Raw genomic sequence first — 22,216 nt, 5'->3', positions numbered from 1 at the left:
AGGGATGTGTTGGGGGCGGGGAGGAAAGGCTAGATCTGTTGAAGAAGGTGGGATTACAGCTGTCTCAGATTCTTTCAAGGAATTCCAGTCATGGGGATAGCCAGGGAAAGTCAGACTTGGGAGGCAGAGAGTTGTGTGTGAGGACAACAAGGATAGTGATGTTGCTGGATAGCAGAGTTCACAGAGAGGAGCCTGGCCTCCCCCCACCTCTCTAGTTTTCTGATACTCTCACATTCTCTACCTCCTTCCTCATCCTTGAATAAGATATTCCATAGAATCGGTTCATTTTCTCTCCTTTTCCTTTGGCTTCCTTCATGACTTGGTGCTAGTCCCACCTTCTGCAAGAAGCCTCTCCCTGTCTCCCTTACTGCCAGGGCCTTCCCTCTGGGATCATTCTCAACCTCTCCTGTATAGGTCGTCTTTGGGCACAGCTGTTTGCATACTGTCTCTCCCATTAAACTGCAAACTCCTTGATGGCAGGGACTCTGTTTACTTTTCTCTGCATGCCCAGAGCTTGGTATAGTGCCTGGCACATAGTGGGTGCTCAGTAAATGTTTCTTGACTTAATAGGGGAAGAAAAAATAGAAAAGAGGGCTAAAAAAGGAGGAGGGAAGGGAGAGTGGGGGCAAGGTGGCTGGTGAGGAGGTGGAAGAGATTTGGGAGTCAGCTGGAAGGGAAGGAAGAAGCAGCATGGTAGAGGCTCCGACTAGAAGGCACAGTGACCCATGGAAAGAGGTATGCACTGGTAATCCTTCTGGTGGGGGAAATCAAGATTTCTGTCACCAATTTACGTCTGTAAAATCAGAACAGCAACAAGTTGCATTTGTATGGTCCTTTAAGGTTTACAAAATGCTTTATAAATAGTGTCTCATTTGATCCTTGCAACAACTCTGAGAAGTAAATGCCATTGTCTTCCTCATTTTAAAGAGGAGTAACTGAGGCAGAGGTCTGTGTGACTAGCCCATGGTCACCCAGCTAGTAGATGAAGGCTAGTCTTGCCAGGCCTAGGTCCAGCAGTCTATCCAGCTAGTCATCCACCTGGAGGAAATAGTCTTTAAATGTCAAAATTCTGTGAACTTGGTGCTCTTCTTCAGAAGTCTCCAACTTTGTCTAATGTCTGGATTTCAGCACTGGGGATGAGCATGCACCTGGCAACTGGGGTTACCTGGATCAGGTTGCTGCCCTGAGATGGGTCCAGAAGAACATTGCCCACTTTGGAGGAGATCCCATCCTTGTCACCATTTTTGGCGAGTCAGCTGGGGGGACGAGTGTTTCCTCACAGGTAAATGGTGAAGACATGACTCCAGCCCAAAGGGGGCCTCTTGTAGGCAAACCCAAGGTCTCCAGGGGTGGGGAACCTGCAGCCTCCAGGCCATATATGCCCTTCTAGTCTCTCAAGTGTGGCCCTTGGACTAAGCTCAAACTTCACAAAGCTAATTGTTTTATTAAGGGGATTTGTTCTGTGAAGTTTGGCTTCAGTCATAGGACTGCACTTGAGGGCCTAGAGGGCCACATGTTGCCTCAAGGCTGCAGGTTCCCCAGCCCTGGATGTACCTGTGTTTTTCTTCCTCTTCTCTTATCCTGACCCTGCTCAGAACCACTGTGGCTGATGATTTTTTTCTCTAAGGCTGGCACCTGCCCTTGCATTTCATTTGGAGTCCCTACTATACTCTGCTACCCCAGTCCCAACTAATTATCTAGGCCTTTCTTCCACTTATTTTAAAGATGAGTTGTCTCTTTTTAAAGGCTTACTGACAACTTCAAGTAAGAGCAAAAGAAATACACAGGGTAATGATGAAATGATTCAAGGCCCAATATATTCACAATTTTGCCATTTCGGTTCACCTGTTCCCAACACTGCTCAGCACCTCTCTGCACTTCCCCTGGTGGCCTTTGTGACCATCTGTGGCTGCAGATCTGCTCTCTCCATTCTTTGCTGATGAGCCTCTGAGAGCTTAGCATGGCTGGCCCTCATGGGACAGACATAAAATCCATCAGGAGGCTTAGAGGCAAAGAACATCTGGCTTGGTAGCCCTCCCCCAGGTGATTGCATATCACTGACATACTATTCATGCTGTAAACAAGCATGGGAGGAAGGCTTTAGTGGAAGGATTATGCTAAAAAAAAAATGGCTGATTGGAACGTGGTAAATTCCCATGATACAGTGGGAAAAACTGTTGGATTTGATGTCATTTGATCCTAACAACAATCTTGGCCTTTCTCATAATCAATAAACAAACAATAATCAATGAAGAATGAGACCTTATATGGAGGCAGGGCATAGGAACAGAGTTGCTAGGTTACAGAGCACAGGCATCTTATACCCTATTACTGAACCACCCAGAGAGTACTAGACCATGGCCAAAGATACTTAGCCCTCTTTTCTGTCTAACTCTCTTTGGGCTGTGCCCAAAGATTCAAAAGCCAGGGTTCCATAGAGAGGCCACTGTTTGGGACTGTCCGATATGGGTACCTTAGGGGTGTGGCAGGGCAAATAACAATCCTGGCCTTCAGACTCCCAGTCTCCTCCATCTCTGCTAAGTCAGGAGTGTCTGGGCCTCCCCATGAATGCTTCCTCCTCCTCTTTGCTGTGCTTTGTTCTCCCAGGTTCTATCCCCCATGTCCAAAGGCTTATTCCACAGAGCAATCATGGAGAGCGGTGTGGCCTTTGCCCCTACCTTGGTTTGTTCCAACTCAGAAATGGTTACAAATGTAAGTTCCTTGTTCTTTTGTTTTTGCAATCCCTGGTATACTTCCTTAGGCTTATTGGCCTCCCAACCCCATGGCCCAGTGCCCCATTGGCCTTCTGGCTTTCCTGGGCTATAAGAAGGTACACTGGAATGCCACTGAATGTTCAACTTGAAAGTTACCGTAGAGACCATCTAGTCCAACCCCCTCATTTTACACAGGAAGAAACTGAGGCACAGAGAGGGAGGATTCAGTTCCTGGCTGTACCTATGATTTTAGATAAGGCATTTCCTTCTTGAGGCCTCAGTTTCTTTCTCTGTAAAAGTCAATTCAATTAGATGGCTTGTAACATCCCTTCTAGCTCCAAATTTTATCTTCTGACATCCCCTGAGGAGGAGGAAAAGTTCTTCAAGATGGAATGATCTAGAAGGTCCCTTCTACCTCTTTAGTACTTGTCTAGTTCTCTGTAGTAAATCATGCAAAGTCACACCATGAGTTGGTGTCTGAGCTGGGACCAGAATTTAAGTCGCTTAGCCACTTTCAGGGCACTTTCAACATACGAGACCCAATTGTGAGTCTGTTATGGATATTTAGATCCTTTCTCCCTGAGGAAATGGTAAACTCTTTGGAAGCAGGGACTGTGTCTTTGTAACCTGCCCCTGCCCATCCCTATCCCCACTAGTGGGCACTGAGCCCTGTATAGAGAAGGCTTGTGATTGGGGGACTCACCCCCTTTGGGGGTCAGACAGATTCCACCTTAGTCTCCTTTTCACCATTACTGCATCATCACCTATTGAAATGATTCTTTGCTAGCTTACCAATGAGTATGAAAAGACTCCTTTCCTGTGATACATGCCAGGTGTTCCACGATGAGAATATTATCTCCTTGCGGGTGCCTTTTTGCAGGCCATTGCCAATCTATCTGCTTGTAATAGACGCAGTTCTGCCTCCATGGTTCAGTGCCTTAGGAGCAAATCTGAAGAAGAGATCCTGGCCATTGCTGAGGTATGTAAGCTGAAAAACAAAGGTTCCAGTGCCAAGACAAGCTGCCAAGATCACTCAGGGGAGGGCTGGACACCCAACCTTGATTGGGTGGAATTAGGGTGAAGATCTTGGGAATGTCACTCTCTTAACCTCAGCTTCCCCCTACTAACTAGATGATCTTCAAGGATATTTTCATCTCCAATATTCTTGGTCTGAAGGTCCTTTCTAGCTCTGACATTTTGCTTATTAGGATCTCATCTACCTTCAACATTCTATGCTCTTAACTTTTTCCATGTACTAAGATTCCACCCCTTCTACACTAGAGTTGCTGTGTCCTAAGAATCCTTCCAACATTCTGTGCTCTAAGCATTTCAGGTTCTAACGTTCTGAGCTTTTTCATTCTCTAGTCTCACAACCCTTCCCACTCAAGCATTCTCTCTTTACAGAATTGTACCTTTAAAGCTGGAAGGATCCATTCTGATCTGATTCTAACATTCTGGGTTCCAACAATATTTGTTCCAAATTTCCTTCCATTCCTGCTAGTCTACTTAACATGATTTTTTTTCCAGGGTGTAACATTCCATGTTCTAATATTCTACAAGTGAAGATACAGAGGATGCAGCTTGGTGGGTGCAGTGTTTCGAGTTCTGGGAAAATGGACCTGCTTTCAACTCTAGCCTCAGACAGCAGCTATCATTTAACCTGTTTACCTCGGTTTCTTTATTCATAAAATGGGCATAAGAATCACACCTACCTCCCAGGGTTCTTGTGAAGATGAGCTGATAATAATTATAAAGTGCTTATTAGCACAGTGCTTGGCACTTAGTAAGCACTAAAGAAATGATGTGATGATGCTGATGATGTTGGTGGTGGTGGTGGTGGTGGAGGACCCTTCTCCCTCCAGTATTCTGTTCTTCGTCACCTTTCACATCTAATACCTTATGGATCTTTGGAAGAAAGTATCATAGTTGTGGGAAGACTCTCTCTATCCCCTGGGATTGATAGCTCTCATTGAAATATTCCTTTCATAAAAATACATATTATATATATATTATCTCATTTCAATAATTTTGCGACAACCTTGTGCCATTGGTAGTATAACTATGATGTCATTCCCCCAGTTTTGAACCTGGGAATTAGAGTCATTAAACGGAAGCAGCAAGACGTCAGGGAGCCATTTGCTCTTGTATTTGTATCCCCAGAGCCTGGGACAGTGTGTGAATTGATGTATTGACTGGATATTTAAAAAGGAGGAAACTGAGTCCCTGAGAGGGGTTAAGTGACTTTGCCCAATGTCACACAGCTCACAAATATTAAGACAGTTATGTGACCCCATATCTTTAGAACCAAGATCTTTATTCATTGCATCACATTGCTTCCTGAAAGAACTCACTTAGCAGTAAGTGTTAGAGCCAGATTAAATATCAGTAGCAGATCTAATTGCATCTAATTGTTCAGTCATTTTTTAGTTGAGTCTGACTCTTGGTAACCCCATTTGTTTTTTGGTGTGTTTTTTTTTTGGCAAAGATACTGGAGTGCTTTGTCTTTTCCTTCTCCAGATCATTAAGGAACTGAAGAAAACAGGGGTAAATGACTTGTCCAGGTTCACACAGCTAATAAGTGTCTGAGGCCAGATTTGAACTGAGGAAGATGAGTCTTTCTGACTCCAGGCTGGTGTTTGGTCCGCTGTGCCATCTAGCTCCCCCTACCTCTAATTACTCTGTCCATAAGCCATATTGGCTCTTCTTCCTTCAGTCTGAAAACTATCATATTTTTGTACCTGATTTGATGACGGTTTCCTTACCCGGAAAATGAGAGGGTTGGACCAGATGGTCTTCTAAAGCATCTCCCAGCTCTAAATCTTCAGTCCTAGGAATATCCTTTGCCAAAGCACCTGGGAGGTCGAGTTTCATTCTGGCCACAGCAGATGCCAAGGAGATGGAAGAAGAAAGGATTCCTGACTTTCAGTCAAACCCAAGCCTGATATTCAGATACTGAATGGCTTGGTGCCTCCATGACCTTCCTGACTTATCTTATATTACCTCCCTGCATGTACTCTATGCTCCAGCCAAAGTCATCTGTCCTCAGTCTTCTAAATGCTCCCTATACTCTCTTACCTGCATGCCTTTGTTCAGGGGTGTCGCATGTCTGTAAAGTCTTCCTTTCTTATTACCATCAAGGTTTATAAATGCCCTTCTCATAACAATCCATAAGGTAGGAAGTGCAACAATCAGTATTCCTGTTTGACAGTTGGGTAAACTTCTGAATGAATAGAGAACTAGGCGTGGAGTCAGGAAGACTACTAGCTGCATGACCTTAGGGAAGTCACTTAACCTCTGTTGGCCTTACTCTACTGATCAAGGAAATGGCAAATCACTCCAGTATCTTTTCCAAGAAAAGCCCATGGATTGTATTGGTGTGCTATGGTCCTCAGTGTCATAAAGAGTTGGCCACAACTGAACAACTACAAGAAACCTGCATGGAGCCTAGAGGCAGTGACTTATCCACTTCTCTGCCATTACACAGTCAGTAAACATTAGAACTGGGATTCAAGCCCAGGTGTCTCCCAATTTTCAATCCAGCATTCCTTCCTCCCTCCCATGATGCCTCTCCTAGCCCTCCTTTGTCTGTTGAATTCTTCCCTATTTGTTAAAGCCCAATTTCAATGCTCCCTATTAGGAAGCTTTATGGGAAGAGATCTTGAGAATAACTTGGTCCAATGCACTCATTTTGTAAGAGAGGATAATGAAACCAGAGAGATGTCATTTTCCTAAAGTTACACAGTGTGTTAGTGGCTCAACCAGGACTAGAATCCAGATCTACTGAGTATGAGGACAGTGCACTCCTGCCATTCATTCCAGAAGCATTTCTGGAGCAGCTTCTGTGTCTGATCTGGGGGGACACAAAATTTGGATAAGGGATGAATCCATGGTAGAACTCCCCTTCTTAGGGGAGAAGGTTTTGTGCCATAGACAAGTAACAGACCCTAAGTTCACAGAGGGAGTCACAAGAACATATAATGGGAACTCTGAGGAAGGAAAGAGTTCTTTTGGCTGCCATATCAGAGTAGGCTTTGTGGAAGATGAGGCAGTCAAATTGGCCCTTGAAGAAAGTGAAGAATTTCAGCAGGAAGCAGTGGGATCATTCTAGCCATAAGGAATGAAGTGAGCCAAGGCAGAAAGGTAGGAAAAGTTGTCTGACTTTCAGTGGAGAGCTGGGAATCCATTGTTGGTGAAACATGATAATTGGCACAGGCTGGAGTTCGAATAGCATGAGATAAGGCTGGAAGGGTAGAAGAGAGTTTTGAAGTGTTAAATGTTTTCTTTGGGTAATGGGGAGTCATGGGACTTTTTTTTCTTTGAATTCAGTGGATTATCATGAGCATATCTGAGTTGACGAAGTGTGTGTGTGTGTGTGTGTGTGTGTGTGTGTGTGTCTGTGTCTGTGTCTGTGCCTGTGTTATAAATTAGAGGTGGAGGCAGGGAGGAAGTTTGGAGACTGTTACAAGAGTCCAAATAAGTGAGGACTGCTAGGTAGTACACTGGCCCTGAAGTCAGGACAGTCTGAGTTCAAATCTGGGCTCAGACAATAACTAGTTGTCTGCCTTGGGCAAACCACTTAACCTTCATTGCCTCCAAAAAAAACCCCACCAAAACCCAAAACAGTTCAGGTAAATGGTAAAAAGTATCTAAAATAGGATGGTAACATCGAGAATGAAGAGAAAGTGATACATGTAAGGGAGATTATGGAGATAGACTTGCCTTTTCTTTTCTTCATTTTTTTTATTCTTCTTCTTTCTTCAGCATTTGGACGTAATCCCTAGTGTAGTTGATGGGAAATTCTTCCCCAAACATCCTGAAGAGATGCTGGCTGCAGGAGAGTTCCACCACATCCCTTCCATTCTTGGGGTCTTCCACAGGTAAGATTCTAGTATGTTCTATTTAGTGCCAGCTTCTTTCTGATCTCCACAGTTTATGCTTCTCTAAAGAATCACAGACCTTCTGAGTAGGTCAGGAGCTTGGTGGCCATGGAGTCTAAGCCAGAGTTGAAGGAGAATCCCTTCTATAACTTGCTGGATGAATGGCCATCCAGCTCTTCTTGAAGACCTGCAAAGAGGGAAGACCTCCTGGCTCCCAAGGCAGCTCTCACAGTTGGACAGGGCATCATGACAGGAAGTGGAAATTTACTTCTTTTTACACTTCTACCTGTTGTTCTCAGCTCTGCCTTTAGGGCAAATGACACCAATTAAATGCTTCTTCCAGGTGACCATCCACCAGACAGTTAAAGTTAACTGTCAAGTCAGCCCTGCCCCAAGTTTTTTCTTTGACCAGCAAATCACGTTCCTTCAACCCATCCCTATATGGCAAGACTATGACCCCCTCCTAAGCTTCTCTGTTTTCTGTCTCATATGTGATGCCCAGAACTGAACCAAAGATTCCAGATGTACAGTTATCCCTTCCACATCAGGGGGATTGAAGTGCAGTGCCACAGTATCTGGAAAATTTGTATAACATTTTTGACTCCCTACCCTTCTTACCACAAAAGACTGAATTATTATGGTACTAAAGGATAACATGTGTTGATATCATACAATACCATACATATGTTTTCTGCATTTCTGAGTTACTAAACAATTTCTGTGTCACCTACTGGCCTTTGCCTGTCATCTGTGGCTTTAGCAAAACTCCCCCAAATTCCCATTTAATTGCTTACTCCTTCCTGTAATATATTGAAACCACAATGAGGAAAGTTGCGATGTGGAAGAGATATCTGTAGCCTCCACAGGGGCAGAGCACAAAGGCACTCTCACCTCCTTATTCTTGGAAGCTGTGTCTCTCTGAACAGAGCTCAACATCATGTTCCTTTTTAGGTTGCCATATTACTGTTAACTCCTCAGGGGCTTGTGGTTCACCAAAGTCCCTAGATCTTTTTCAAATAAATTGCCACCTAACCGTGCCCCCTTCATCTTGAGATTGCAAAACTTTGTCCCCATTAAATTTGATCGCAATGGATGTGGTCGGTCCAACATTCTAGCCTGTCAAATCCTTTTTTTTGGATCCTGACTCAATGATCTAATATGTTAGCTGGCCTTCTTCACTTTATCTCTTCTGTAAATTTGCATTTTCTGAAATGAGAAAAGTTACCCCGAACAGACTTCCCGGGAAGAATTCCAAGTTTTTCTTCCTTTGGTTATTTTCTCAATGAATAACTCATTTCATGTGCAAATCTCTTTAGAATATAGGAAGAGAAGCCCAAGAAAGGTCAATGTCTTTTTGGCTAAAATATATTCTACAAGTCTCTTTCTTTTGTTTTAGTTTTTTCATTTCTAAAATTGTTAAATTTTTGGTGGCAGAGTTAAGTGACTTGCCCAAAGTCACACAGCAAGTAAGCGTCTGAGGCCAGATTTTAACTCATTCCCCTTGACTCCAGGTCTTGTACTCCATCTGCCGTGTCATCGGGCTGCCTCAAGTCTCTTTAGTTTAAATGAACACTTAATAATACCAGCTGACATTAACACAGCACTTTATAGTTTACAAAAAACTTCTTTTCATATACATGCTGTATATATCCCTACCTGCTGGTAGAGACCATCAGGATGTTTATCCTCATTTTGTAAAGTAGAGAACTGAATCTCCCAGAAAGGACTTGATTTAACCCCAGTCACACAGCTGGGACTAGAACCTGGGCCTCCTACTGGGAGACCAGGTCTCTTTCCTATGGACTTCAGGTCATCACATCTAAAGGTCATTGACTCAATGTTAATTTTAAATGTGACATGGTATTAACAACCATTTGTCAACTGCCTCCTTAAGCATATGCATGTAAAGTTGGTCTATTTACACAAATCAGAAAAATAAAATTTATCTGCATCATTTCCAGCATCATGTATTAAAGTAAGCATCGATTATTGTCTAAGGCCACTGGACATTATATAGAAACCATGACCACTATTGATTATATACTTGGCATTACCCACCATTTTGCAAAAACTCTTAAGAATTGTTCAGTGGTATTGGGCACATTCAGTAATTCCTAACCAAATCTATGGCACTAATTCCTCCTTAAAGGGTAAAATGATTCCTTGGATTAGATTTCTTTAAAAAATGCATAAATTTCGAAAAGTTCTAAGGACCATTCACAGTTCACCATTTTTCTCTACACAGGCACATGCAATTCCTGGATTTCAGGAAAACATGGATAAAGAAAGTGTCCACTTAGCATTGCAAACTTCAGCTTTGGTGAGATACCAGTTAATCAAACTTTTTTTTTAAGCACCTGCTATGTAGCAGGCACTGGGCTAAGCATATGGAAAAAGTGAAATAGTCCCTGTCCTCATGGAACTTACCTTCCATGAGGGAGATAACCTGTACGTACAGAGATAGTTGGAAAAGATACAGAGAGCAAATCGTGGGGAGGGGTAAGGGAATAACAGCTGGAGGAGGGAGGAACCGAGAAAGGTGCTCTATAAAATTTACTATGTGAGCTGAGTCTCTCCAATGCAAAGGTGTGGTTGTGAGAGGTGGAACCAGAAGGTTGACATACCTGTTCTGCAGAGTGTGAGGAGCATAATCATATATAATAATACTGGATGGGGCCAGGTTGCTAAAAGCTCTAAATACCCAACAGAAGAGTTTATATTTAATCTTAGAGGTAATGGACATTCACTAGAATTTATTTAGTTGGAGAAGGGAATAAATTGCTCAGATCTGTGCTTATATAATCACTTTGGAAGAGGAGTGGAGGATAGATTGGAGTGGGGAGAGGTCTGAGGCACAGGGACCAACCAGGAGGCCATTGAAACAGTCCGGGAGAGAGCCAACGAAGGTGCTTCCACCTTCTGACTTTCTTCTTTCATAGTCACAGAGGGGGAAGGAACTTGGAGACACCAGCTCTTTCTATCCTTTCATTGAGGCTGACATCCTCTCTTCACTATGCCCAACAAGTAGTTGTCTAGTATCTTCTTGAGGAATTTAACCCTAAAAAGGCAGGCCCTGGTGGGGAGATTGTAAAAAGATCTAATGAGGTCCAGGACCCATGAATAACAGGCAAGCTTGTGTGGGCTTATTCCTTGTGGTTGTTTAGTTGATGAGTCATGTCTGACTCTTCGTGACCTTTTGGGGTATTTTCTTGCAAAGATACTGGAGCAGTTTGCCATTTCCTTCTCCAGGTCATTTTGCAGATGAGGAAACTGCAGCAAACAAGATTCATTAAGTTGTCCAGGGTCACATAGCTAATACATGTCAGAGGTTATATTTGAACACAAGTCCTCCTGACTCTAGGGCCAGCTCTTTATCCACTGCATCATCTACCTCACTTACTTATTCCCTATAACCCACCAACAAACATCCCCAAACAATCCACTGCCAGGTATGTCCATTTTTCTGTTACTCTCCCTTCTCCTGGGTCTTCTACAGTGTATACCTTCTGAACTTGTGCCATTGGTGATGGAAGAATATTTAAGAGACACTGAGGACCCGGGACAATGTCGAGCTCAATTCCAGGAAATAGTGGGAGATTTCATCTTTGTTATTCCTTCCCTCAAAGCAGCCAGATATCAATACAGGGAGTATGGCATTGACCCTTCTCAGAACCAGTGTAAAAATGTCTACTCTCCGGAGCAATGTTTCTATATTACCCACCCACTCATGCAGAAGGAGTTTCCCCCTCATTCACCTTCCTGCTTCCCTCATACCCCTACCTTCCCCATCAGGTTTTTTTTTTGGGGGGGGATTCTGTGACCATTGTCTACAAATAATAATAAATGATAATAACCTACGTTTCTGTAAGCAGATGTTATTAACTTTTTGTGGGTATGCACTGTGGACCCCTTTGAACTCCAGGGAAAGTTAAAAATTCCTTCCAGAGTAATGTTTTTAAATGTATAAAATAAAATACATACCATAGGAAACCAATTAGATCCAACCTAATCCTATCATTATGTTATCAAAATGCTCAACCGCAAAATGTTAATTCAAGAACTGCTGCTGGAATGTTTTATTGTTATAAATCACTTTACATCCATTATCCCTGGATCCTCACAACAACCTCATCCCAGTTGGTATAGCATGGACCTGGTATCAGGAAAACCTGAGTTCAAATCTAGCCACAGACACCTTATACCTGTTTTATCCTGAGCAAGTCATATAACCTTTGTTTGCCTCAGTTTCCTCAATGGAAATGATAATAGCACCTCAGAGTTGTTCTGAGGCTACAATGAGAAAATATTTGCAAAGCACTTAGCACAGTGTCTGGCATAAAATGAGTTCTCTGTAAATGCATATTCATAGGACAGCTAGGTGGCACAGTGGATGGAGTTCTGGGCCTGGAGTCAGGAAGACCCCTCTTCCCAACTCCAAAAATGGCCTCAAGCACTAACTAGTTGTGTGACCTTGTATAAGTCACTTCTCCCTCTTTGCCTCAGCTTCTTCATCTGTAAAATAAACTAGAGAAGGAAATGGTAAAGTGCTCCAGTATCTTTTCCAAGTAAACCCCAAACGAGATCATGCAGAGTCGAATACAACTGACGAACAACTGAACAACAAATGCTTATTTTCTTCCCCTCTCCTTCCCTCTTGGGCAGACAGTCCAGGGATTCTTATCTCTACCTTATCTTTGAAAAATCAGGCTCAGAGGAGCACAGGGATTTGCCCAAGATCTCATAGTCAATCAATAACAGGGCCGGATTTCCAACACAGGTCCTGTTACTCCAGACACCAGCCCTTGTCCTGCCTCACAGCATCACTCCTGGACAGGATTTGTTAAGGGGCTGCCCTCTAGAGGCTTGCCTGTTAATTGGCCACTTACCATCGCCCCAGCTCCTTCCCAAAGGAGGGAACCAGGCCAGAGGCCCCTGGTATGTGGCCCTGCCCTGTGTTCAATATATCACTTACCATGGGCATTTCTTATGTTTGCCTAGGTCACAGCTCTCCAGTCTACTCTTATGAATTTCAGCATCGACCAAGTTGGGTTAATGGAATCAAGCCAGATTTTGTGAAAGCAGACCATGGTGATGATGTGCCTTTTGTCTTTGGAGTGCCTTGTAAGTGGTGGAGAGGTGAAGGAGAGGGAAGTTGTAAGCCAGGGTGGGGGGCAGAAGGAGCAGAATCCCTGGAACTCTGGGCTGCCTTCTCCATCATCTTACTTAATCTCTCTGACATCAAAACATGTAATAATGCCTTACCTTTCCCCAAAGGACCTTCCCATATATTGGCTGATTTAATAATGATAATAACAATAGGTAGCTAGCATTTATATACTGCTTGAAGGCTTACAAAGAGCTTTGTATATACCATTCTCATTTCATAGCCTCAAAACAGTCCTGTGAAGTAGGTGCTGATGCTATCTCCATTTTATAGATGAGGAAACGGAGGCTAAGAAAGGTGACTCTTGGCTAGCCAAGAGTCACAGAGCTAGTTAAGGGTCTGAGTCAGGATCTGAACTCATGGATTCTCGGTTCCATTTTCTGCACTCAGTCCACCTGTCATCTAACTGCTTTTGATCTTCCCAAATACCCTGTGAGGGTCAGGGTGTGGGGAAGTGAGGGATTGTGTCTGTTTTTCAGAACAGAAAACTGAAGTTCAAAGAGAGGAACAGACTTATCAATACCACAGAGTTAGCAGGTCTAAGCCCAAATCCAGGTTCCCTTAGGAGGCACTGAAGAGCAGCTCAGCTGCCTAGGAAGAGTTTTTGTTTCTATTTTTTACTCTTTGCTGTTGTATCTCCAACCCTTGGCACAGTGCCAGGGATAGAGAAGGCAATTAATAGTTACCTGGTTCACTGAGTGATCGGAGATTAAGGTATCAGTCTTGCAAGTCCTCTAACTCAGTCTGCTTGTTCAAGTGAACTGAATCAGGATTTTGAATCAGCTATTCTGTTCAATTCAGTTTACATGATTAAGTGCGTCCAGCATGCAGAGCTTCTGTTTATCTCTGGGGAAGACACAAAATAAATAAGACACAGTCTCCGACTTTGAGAGTTTGCTACCCAGAAGAGAAGATGAGGCATGAACACAAAAAAACACATTTTCATCTCTGTTTCCCTACCTCAATGGAATAGTGACCTCACTAACACCCTCACCCTCTCTTCTAATGTAGAACCTAACTGTTATACTATCTGATTCTATGTGATTCTTTTCCTGGTGCTTCCATAAATTGTCCACATTGCACCTGCCCAATGTGCTAGACCTCTTCCCTCTTCCCTTACTCCCATTTTTTGCTCCTTTGTTCCATCTCTCCCCTCCTTCCTTCCTTCCTTCCTTCCTTCCTTCCTTCCTTCCTTCCTTCCTTCCTTCCTTCCTTCCTTCCTTCCTTCCTCCTTCTCTCCCTCCCTTTTCTCCAGCTATTCTTCATTCACTTTCTCTACCAGTGCATCCGTTTGTTGATTGTTGGACAAAAGTTTCACATTTAACAATCTTTGAAGTTAATGGTTGTAGATGGTCCCAAATCTGTCTTTTTTGGAGTCTTCTCTCCCTATTTTCACCTCTCTACTCCTGTCCTGGCATAACTGGAAGGCCAGTTTATACCTTTATCTGTTTCATGACTTGCCATGGCCAATGAATTCACTACCTTATGGGCCAGCTACCTCTGCTGAGCCTCTCTGCACTGCCCCAGGCAGGGGTCTGGAATAGCAGGCATTGTCTGGTGCAGGGGCCACATGCAAAGTCTTTCCAACTACAAGAGCTTGTTCTATGCTGTTATGGCTTAGCATAATGATAATTATTAACATAAATAACATTTATAACAATCACACATTATTATAATTACATATAACAAAACATGCAATTGTAAAATTATAATGTAATATACTTTATTATTATAACATATGTTATAAGTATATAATAAATATAAATAATATAAATATAAAAATAAGAGCTAGCATATATGTAACAGTTTTACAAGTTTTGTAAAGCATGCTGTAAATATTATCCCACTTTTTTTTTTTACCCTCCCAAACAACCCAGGGCCACAGGTGCTATTAGTGTCCCCATTTTTCAAAGAAACCAAAAGTCAGACAGTGGTTAAGTGACTTGTCCAAGGTCACTCATCTAGTCAGTGTCTAAGGCTGCATTAGAAGTAGAGTCTTTCTGATATCTGGACCAGCTGCATCACTTTGTCTTTTGGGAAGAGACTCTGTTATGGAGTTAGATAAAGCAGGCCAACAAAAGCCTTGGGAGGCCCTCTTGCAGGGGAGTGATATGAGGGAAGGTATAGATGGAAGACAAGTTCAGCGGCCAGACAAGAACTGACTGGGTATTTGGGGCTGGGGACTGGAGGAAAGGAGGCCTTTGGGTCTGCATTTTCACCTTAACCAAGACGCTTCTTTTTCTGTTCCTAGATTTAGGCGAGGCAACAGAAGAGGAAAAACTCCTGAGCCACAGGATAATGACATACTGGGCAAACTTTGCCCGTCACGGGTGAGAAAGCTGCCCCTTGCTTTCCCTACAGTTTCCCTGTGGGGTACTGCCTGTTCCTAGAAACCTAAATGTTTCCCACTTCCACAGAATTTCTCTGATTGAAATTTGTTTAGGGAAAAATAAATAGTTCATTCAACCTATGGGTTGAATGAGGCATGGTGTGATGAACAAGTTTAGCCCTTCTCAAGTTCATGGCTGGGGTTGGGGAGGAATTGCTCTGGCAGATTCATCCTCCACATGGGCATCTTGAAAGGAAAACAAGAAAGATCAGGAACTCTCTTGGCCCACACCATCAACCTTAAGTGTCAGTGACTTCTCTTCCCTCTTGGAAAACAGTAGAACAGGTGGCCGTGGCAAGAGCTTTGGATGTGGAGTCCAGTGATATGGTCTTTGATTATTTGTGACCCCAACTGGAGTTTTCTTGGCAGAGATACTGCAGTGGTTTGCCATTTCCTTCTCCAGCTCATTCTACAGATGAGGAAACAGGGGCAAACAGGGTTAAATGATTTCCCCAGGGTCACATAGCTAGTAAGTATCTGAGGCCCTCCTGACTCCAGGTACAGGTTTATCCACTGCACTACCTAGCTACCCCAGTGAAATGGAGTCCAATGATATGAGTTCAAATCTTGACTTTGTTACTTATTTCCCACATGAGTCCTTTCACTCTTTGGACTTTCTACCTCAGATGCATTAGAAACAGGAAAGGTAAAGACCAAACTGCTTTAGGATGGGTGAACAAGCTCTCTATGGGTGCCACCACTGTCAGCTGACCCCAACCTTCGGGCCCCTTCCATTGGTTCCCAGGCTGAGCTGATGGTGGCTTGCTACACTTGCCAATGGAATGGCCCCTTTCAGTTCTCAATATTTGGTTTTTCCTCCCAGGGACCCAAATGGTGCAGACCTTTTTCACTGGCCAGTCTATGACCAGGAGGAAGAGTACCTGGAGCTGAATTTGCAGCTGTCTTTGGGAAAGAGCCTGAGGAAGAATAAGTGGGAGTTCTGGACCAAGACTGTGCCTGAGAAGATGAAGGTATCACAGTCAGAAAAGGCTCAGATGGAGCTGTGATCTCTAAGCACAACCGTTTTTGCAATTGTTGCAGTCCAATGACACCCAATCACTTCTTTTGAGCAGTTCCTTGGTATCATCTACATTGGGATAAGAATTTAAATGATATTCAGAAGGAAAAAATTAATATAATGATTACTATGTTCCAGCCACTGTGCTAAGGAAATAATTTTACAAATGCCATCTCATTTCGAATGGACCTTCCAAGTCTGAGACAATGAGAATCTGATGAGAGCAGCCACTCCACCCTGTCTCTAGAGGAAAAAATCCCTAGTTCATTTCACAGAATTATAGTGGAGGTGGTTTCATTTTCTGTCAATGTACCTTTAGGCCATTTGGTAGAGAAAGAATTAATATGTGATGATTGATCAAATGATTGATTTAGAGCTGGAAGGGTTATTAGAAATCATTGAACAAGAAGGAACACCAAGGCCCAGAGAAGGGAAAGGACTTGTCCAAGGTGATGCAGACACTAACCAACCAAGTTTTCTGACTCCAAATCAGTACACTGAGCTGCTTCCAGGGACTGGGGAAAATATTGGATGCCTCTGTCCTGCTTCATCAATTAGCTAGCATTTTCCAGATAACACTTCTCTGAGGAGATAATTCAGTACATTGAGGGTCTTGTAAACAAAACTTCAAGATAATCCTGCAAGTCAAGTGATTCTTTACTGGCAAAGGAGCAGCACAGAGACAGCTAGTATCTGTGAACCGAAATTCAATGTAGCTTTTCTACATGATTCCTTTTATTCAAAATAAAATTTCAAAATGAAATGAAATCCTTTCTCTACTCTGAGTAGTTATGCTAACAAGATATTTCACAATAACAGTTCCTTTACTAACAGGATACTGGCATGGGTCTGCTGGTCAACATTTAACAACCAGCTCTCTGAAAAACCCCACAAGATATACTTTCAACATATATTATTCACATTATCTCCATCACTTTCTTAAGTTTAGAAATCAAGAAAACAATGACCCAAACACCAATTTGCAGGGGATGCCAATTCTGAGGTAGAAATGCTCATGCTGAAAATTTAACAACCAGCTCTGGTAGAAGTTGGCTCTAGCACTTCCCTGAGATACAGGGATATATGGTACCAAAACATTCTCTCCCTTTAGAAAAATCCAATATTGAATTGTCAAAACATTTTTGTCACTAACTCAGTTATAGGGTTCAGACAATTAAGACAGGATAAAGGTGATAAGGAATGTAATGGAAGCTAGGTGGCCAGGTCACCTCACATTTGGACTTCCAAATATCCCGCTGTCTACTTTCCTTTGCTTCAGTTTTTCTTCCCAGTCCAGCCCACCCTCCACTCAAATCTGATGATGTCATCCAGCATCTGATGATGTCACCCCTTATGTGCTAAACTCTAGTGTTTCACTTTACTTCTAGTATCAAATGTTGAATTCTTTGGCTTTTACAACCTTCAGAATTTGGAACCTCCCCACCTTTTTTCTTTGCACTTTACTCTCTCACATGTACTCTCTGATCTGGTGACACTGGACTTCTTGGTGTTCCTGGATGAAGACACTCGATGTCTGGGCTCTGAGCACTCTCTCTGGCTGCCCCCATGCCTGGAACGCTCTCCCTCCTCATCTGCCCCTCTTGGCTTCCTTCAAGGCTCAGCTAAAATCTCACCTTTTACAAGGATCTTTTGCTAAGTGCCCCTTAAAGCTGGTGCCTTCTCACTGTTGATCATCCCCAGTTTGCCTGTTCAAAGCTTGTCTACCTTCATTAGATTATGAGCTACATGAGGACAGGTTTTTTTTGTCTGGCAGTGGGGGGTTAAGTGACTTGCCCAAAGTCACAAAGCTAGTAAGTGTTATGTGTCTGAAGCCGTATTTGAACTCAGGTCCTTCTGAATCCAGGGCCAGTGCTCTATCCACTGAGCTACCTAGCTGCCCCATGAGGACAGTTTATTTACCTCTTTTTGCATCCCCAGTGTTTGAGTGCCCTTAGGAAATACTTCACTTGTCCGCCAGATATATGGTATCAGAAAATTCTCTTTGCCTGTTGGAATGCCTTTTTCCTTATGAACTCAGTGGGAATAATTAAAATTACATAACTGACTTCCCAGCATTATTGTGAGCATCAGGGAGTATCCAAGCTCTACAAGAGCTTAAAGAACATCTGATTGAGGGGCAGCTAGGTGGCACAGCGGATAAGCACTGGCCCTGCAGTGAGGAGGGCCTGAGTTCAAATCCAGCCTCAAACACTTACTCTGTGGCCCTGGGCAAGACATTTAACTCAATTGCTAAAAAAAAAATAAAAATCATAATAAAAATCTGCTCCAACCCACTCATTGTATCAAAAAGGATCCAAGGCCCCAGAATGTTTGCTTCACCCTAAGTCACACAGCTAAAAAGAGGTACAGGGGCTTCATTTCAACTCTTTAGACTCCAAGGCCTTCAGTCATTTTTAAATTTTTTTCAATTTTATTAATTTATTTTGATTTATCATCAATCACTTCCATATGCTTTTGAGTTTAAATTTTTTCTCCCCCTTCCTCCCCACCACCCTCCAAGATGCGCACAATCTGATATAGGCTTTACATTTACATCCTATTAAACATATTTTCACATTAGTGAAGTTGTAAGTAAAAATTAAAACCAATAGGAGGAACCATCAGAAAGATGAAACAAAACTCAACAGAAGTAAAAAAAGTGATAGCGATTCAACTTCCATAGTTCTTTCTTTGGATGTGGACAGCATTTTCCATCCCGACCTCTGGAGATGTCTTAGATCCTTGTAATGCTGAGAAGGGTTCAGTTTAACAATTAGTCATTGCATAACATGGCTGTTATTGTGTACAAAGTACTCTTGGTTCTGCTCACTTCACTCAGCATCAGACCATATAGTCTTTCCAGGTTTTTCTGAAGTCAGCCTGTTCATCATTTCTTATAGCACAATAGTATTCCATTACATTCATATACCACAACTCGCTTAGCCATTCCCCAATTGATGGGCATCCTCTCAATTTCCAATTCTCTGCCACCACAAAAAGAGCTGCTATGCATATTTTTGTAGATGTGGGTCCTTTTCCCTTTTGTTTGATCTCTTTGGGATATAGCCCTAGAAGTGCTATTGCTGGATCAAAGGGTATGCACATTTTTGTAGCCCTTTGGGCATAGTTCCAAATTGTTCTCCAAAATGGTTGGATCATTTCACAACTCCACCAACAATGTATTAGTGTTCCAATTTTCCCACATCTTCTCCAACATTTATCATTTTCCTGTTTTGTCATGTTGGCCAATCTGATAGGTGTGATGTGGTACCTCAGAGTTGTTTTGATTTGCATTTCTCTAATCAATAAGATTTAGAGCATTTTTTCATATAACTATAGATGGCTTTAATTTCTTCATCTGAGAACTGTCTGTTCATATCCTTTGACCATTTATCAATTGGGGAATGGCTTGTGTTCTTATAAATTTGTCTTAATTCTCTATATATTTTAGAAATGAGGCCTTTATCAGAGAGACTGGTTGTAAAAATTCTTTCCCAATTTTCTACCTTCCTTCTAATCTTAGTTGCATTGGCTTTGTTTGTGCAAAAACTTTTCAATTTAATGTGATTAAAATTATCCATTTTTTTCATAATGTTCTCTATCTCCTGTTTGGTCATGAATTCTTCTGTTCTCCATAGATCTGATAGGTAAACTATTCCTTGTTCTCCCAGTTTACTTATGGTATCAGCCTTTATATCTAAGTCATGAACCCATTTTGACTTTATTTTGGTATATGGTGTGAGATTTGGGTCTATGCCTAGTTTCTGCCATACTCTTTTCCAGTTTTCCCAGCAGTTTTTTTCAAAGAGTGGGTTCTTATCCCAGAAGCTGGGGTCTTTGGGTTTATCAAATAATAGATTACTATAGTCATTGACTACTGTGTCTTGCATATTTAACCTATTCCACTGATCCACCTCCCTATTTCTTAGCCAGTACCAAGCAGTTTTGATGATTGCTGCTTTATAATACAATTTAAGATCTGGAATTGCTAGGCCACCTTCCCCTGCATTTCTTTTCATTAGTTCCTTTGATATTCTGGACCTTTTGTTTTTCCAAATGAATCTTGTTATTATTTTTCTAACTCTATAAAATAATTTTTTGGTAGTTTGATTGGTATGGCACTGAATAAGTAAATTAGCTTAGGTAGGATTGTCATTTTTATTATATTAGCTGGCCTACCCATGAGCAACTGATGTTTTTCCAATTATTTAGATCTGATTTTATTTGTGTGAAAAGTGTTTTGTAATTGTGTTCATAGAGTTCCTGGGTTTGTTTGGAGGTAGACTCCTAAATATTTTATAATGTCTACAGTGAGTTTAAATGGAACTTCTCTTTCTATCTCTTGCTGTTGGGCTTTGTTGGTAATATATAGAAATGCTGATGATGTGGGTTTATTTTATAGCCTGCAACTTTGCTAAAGTTGTTTATTATTTCAAGTAGTTTTTTACTTGATTCTCTAGGATTCTCTAAGTATATCATCATGTCATCTGCAAAGAGTGATAGCTTTGTTTCTTCTTTGCCTATTCTAATGCCTTCAATTTCTTTTTCTTCTCTTATTGCTAAAGCTAAGGTTTCCAGTACAATATTGAATAACAGTGGTGATAATGGACATCCTTGTTTCACCCCGATCTTATTGGAAATGCTTCTAGCCTGTCCCCATTACATATAATGCTTGCTGAAGGTTTTAGATAATGCTATTTATTATTTTAAGGAAGACTCCATTTATACCTATGCTTTCTAGTGTTTTTAATAGGAATGGGTGTTGTATTTTATCAAAAGCTTTTTCTGCATCTATTGAGATGATCATGTGGTTTCTGTTGGTTTTGTGTTGATATGCTCAATGATGCTGATAGTTTTCCTAATATTGAACCAACCCTGCATTCCTGGTATAAATCCTACCTGGTCATAGTGTATTATTCTTGTGATAAGTTGCTGCAATCTACTTGCTAGTATTTTGTTTAAAATTTTTGCATCTATATTCATTAGAGAAATTGGTCTATAATTTTCTTTCTCTATTTTGACTCTTCCTGGTTTAGGTATCAACACCATATTTGTATCATAAAAAGAATTTGGTAAGACTCCTTCTTCACCTATTTTCCCAAATAGTCTATATAGTATTGGAATTAATTGTTCTTTAAATGTTTGATAGAATTGCATGTAAATCCATCTGGCCCTGGAGATTTTTTCCTAGGGAGTTCATCAATGGCTTGTTCAATTTCTTTTTCTGAGATGGGGTTATTTAAGTATTTTACTTCCTCTTCGGTTAATCTGGGCAATTTATATTTTTGTAAATATGTATCCATTTCACTAAGATTGTCAAATTTGTTGGCATATAGTTGGGCAAAATAATTCCTAATTATTGTTTTAATTTCCTCTTCCTTGGTGGTAGCTTCCCCCTTTTCGTTCTTGATATTAGTAATTTGGTTTTCTTCTTTTTTTTTAATTAAATTAACCAAAGGCTTATCTATTTTATTTTTTCATAAAACCAGCTCTTAGTTTTATTTATTAGTTCAATAGTTTTCTTAATTTCAATTTTTTAATTTTTCCTTTGGTTTTCAATATTTCTAATTTGGTGTTTAGTTGAGGATTTTTAATTTGTTCTTTTTCTTAGTTTTTTTAGTTGTATGCCCAATTCATTAATCTCCTCTTTTTCTATTTTATTTATGTAAGCATTTAGAGATATAAAACTTCCCCTAAGAACTGCTTTCACTGCATCCCATAGGTTTTGGTATGTTGTCTCATTATTGTCATTCTCTTGAATGAAATTATTGATTGTTTCTATGATTTGTTGTTTGACCCAATCATTTTTTAGGATTAGATTATTTAGTTTCCAATTATTTTTTAGTCTATCTTTCCATGGCCCTTTATTACATATAATTTTTATTGCATCATGATCTGAAAAGGATGCATTTAATATTTCTGCCTTTCTGCATTGGATGTGAGATTTTATGCCCTAGTACATGGTCATCAATTTTTGTGTATGTGCCATGTACTGCTGAGAAAAAAGTATATTCCTTTCTATCCCCATTCAGTTTTCTCCAGAGGTCTATCATA

The 22,216-nt window shown here is 41.4% G+C and overlaps 1 protein-coding gene across 1 annotated transcript in view; it reads left to right on the top strand.

Moving 5' to 3' along the window:
* The window catches only part of LOC110210510 (cocaine esterase-like), a 29,283-nt gene extending 13,132 nt beyond the window's left edge, over window positions 1-16,151 (top strand). The window contains exons 6-13 of the mRNA XM_078149130.1: window positions 1,129-1,282; window positions 2,608-2,712; window positions 3,595-3,693; window positions 7,476-7,591; window positions 8,570-8,688; window positions 12,590-12,712; window positions 15,007-15,085; window positions 15,968-16,151. Of these exons, the coding sequence (XP_078005256.1) occupies window positions 1,129-1,282; window positions 2,608-2,712; window positions 3,595-3,693; window positions 7,476-7,591; window positions 8,570-8,688; window positions 12,590-12,712; window positions 15,007-15,085; window positions 15,968-16,151 (979 nt within the window). The remainder of the gene's footprint in view (window positions 1-1,128; window positions 1,283-2,607; window positions 2,713-3,594; window positions 3,694-7,475; window positions 7,592-8,569; window positions 8,689-12,589; window positions 12,713-15,006; window positions 15,086-15,967) is intronic.
* The last annotated feature ends 6,065 nt before the right edge of the window (window positions 16,152-22,216 follow it).

This window comes from Phascolarctos cinereus, unplaced genomic scaffold (genome assembly GCF_003287225.1).
Source record: "Phascolarctos cinereus isolate Bilbo 61053 unplaced genomic scaffold, phaCin_HiC Scaffold_2;HRSCAF=192, whole genome shotgun sequence".
In the NCBI taxonomy this organism is placed as follows: domain Eukaryota; kingdom Metazoa; phylum Chordata; class Mammalia; order Diprotodontia; family Phascolarctidae; genus Phascolarctos; species Phascolarctos cinereus.
This window is presented reverse-complemented; position numbering and strand designations above follow the sequence as displayed.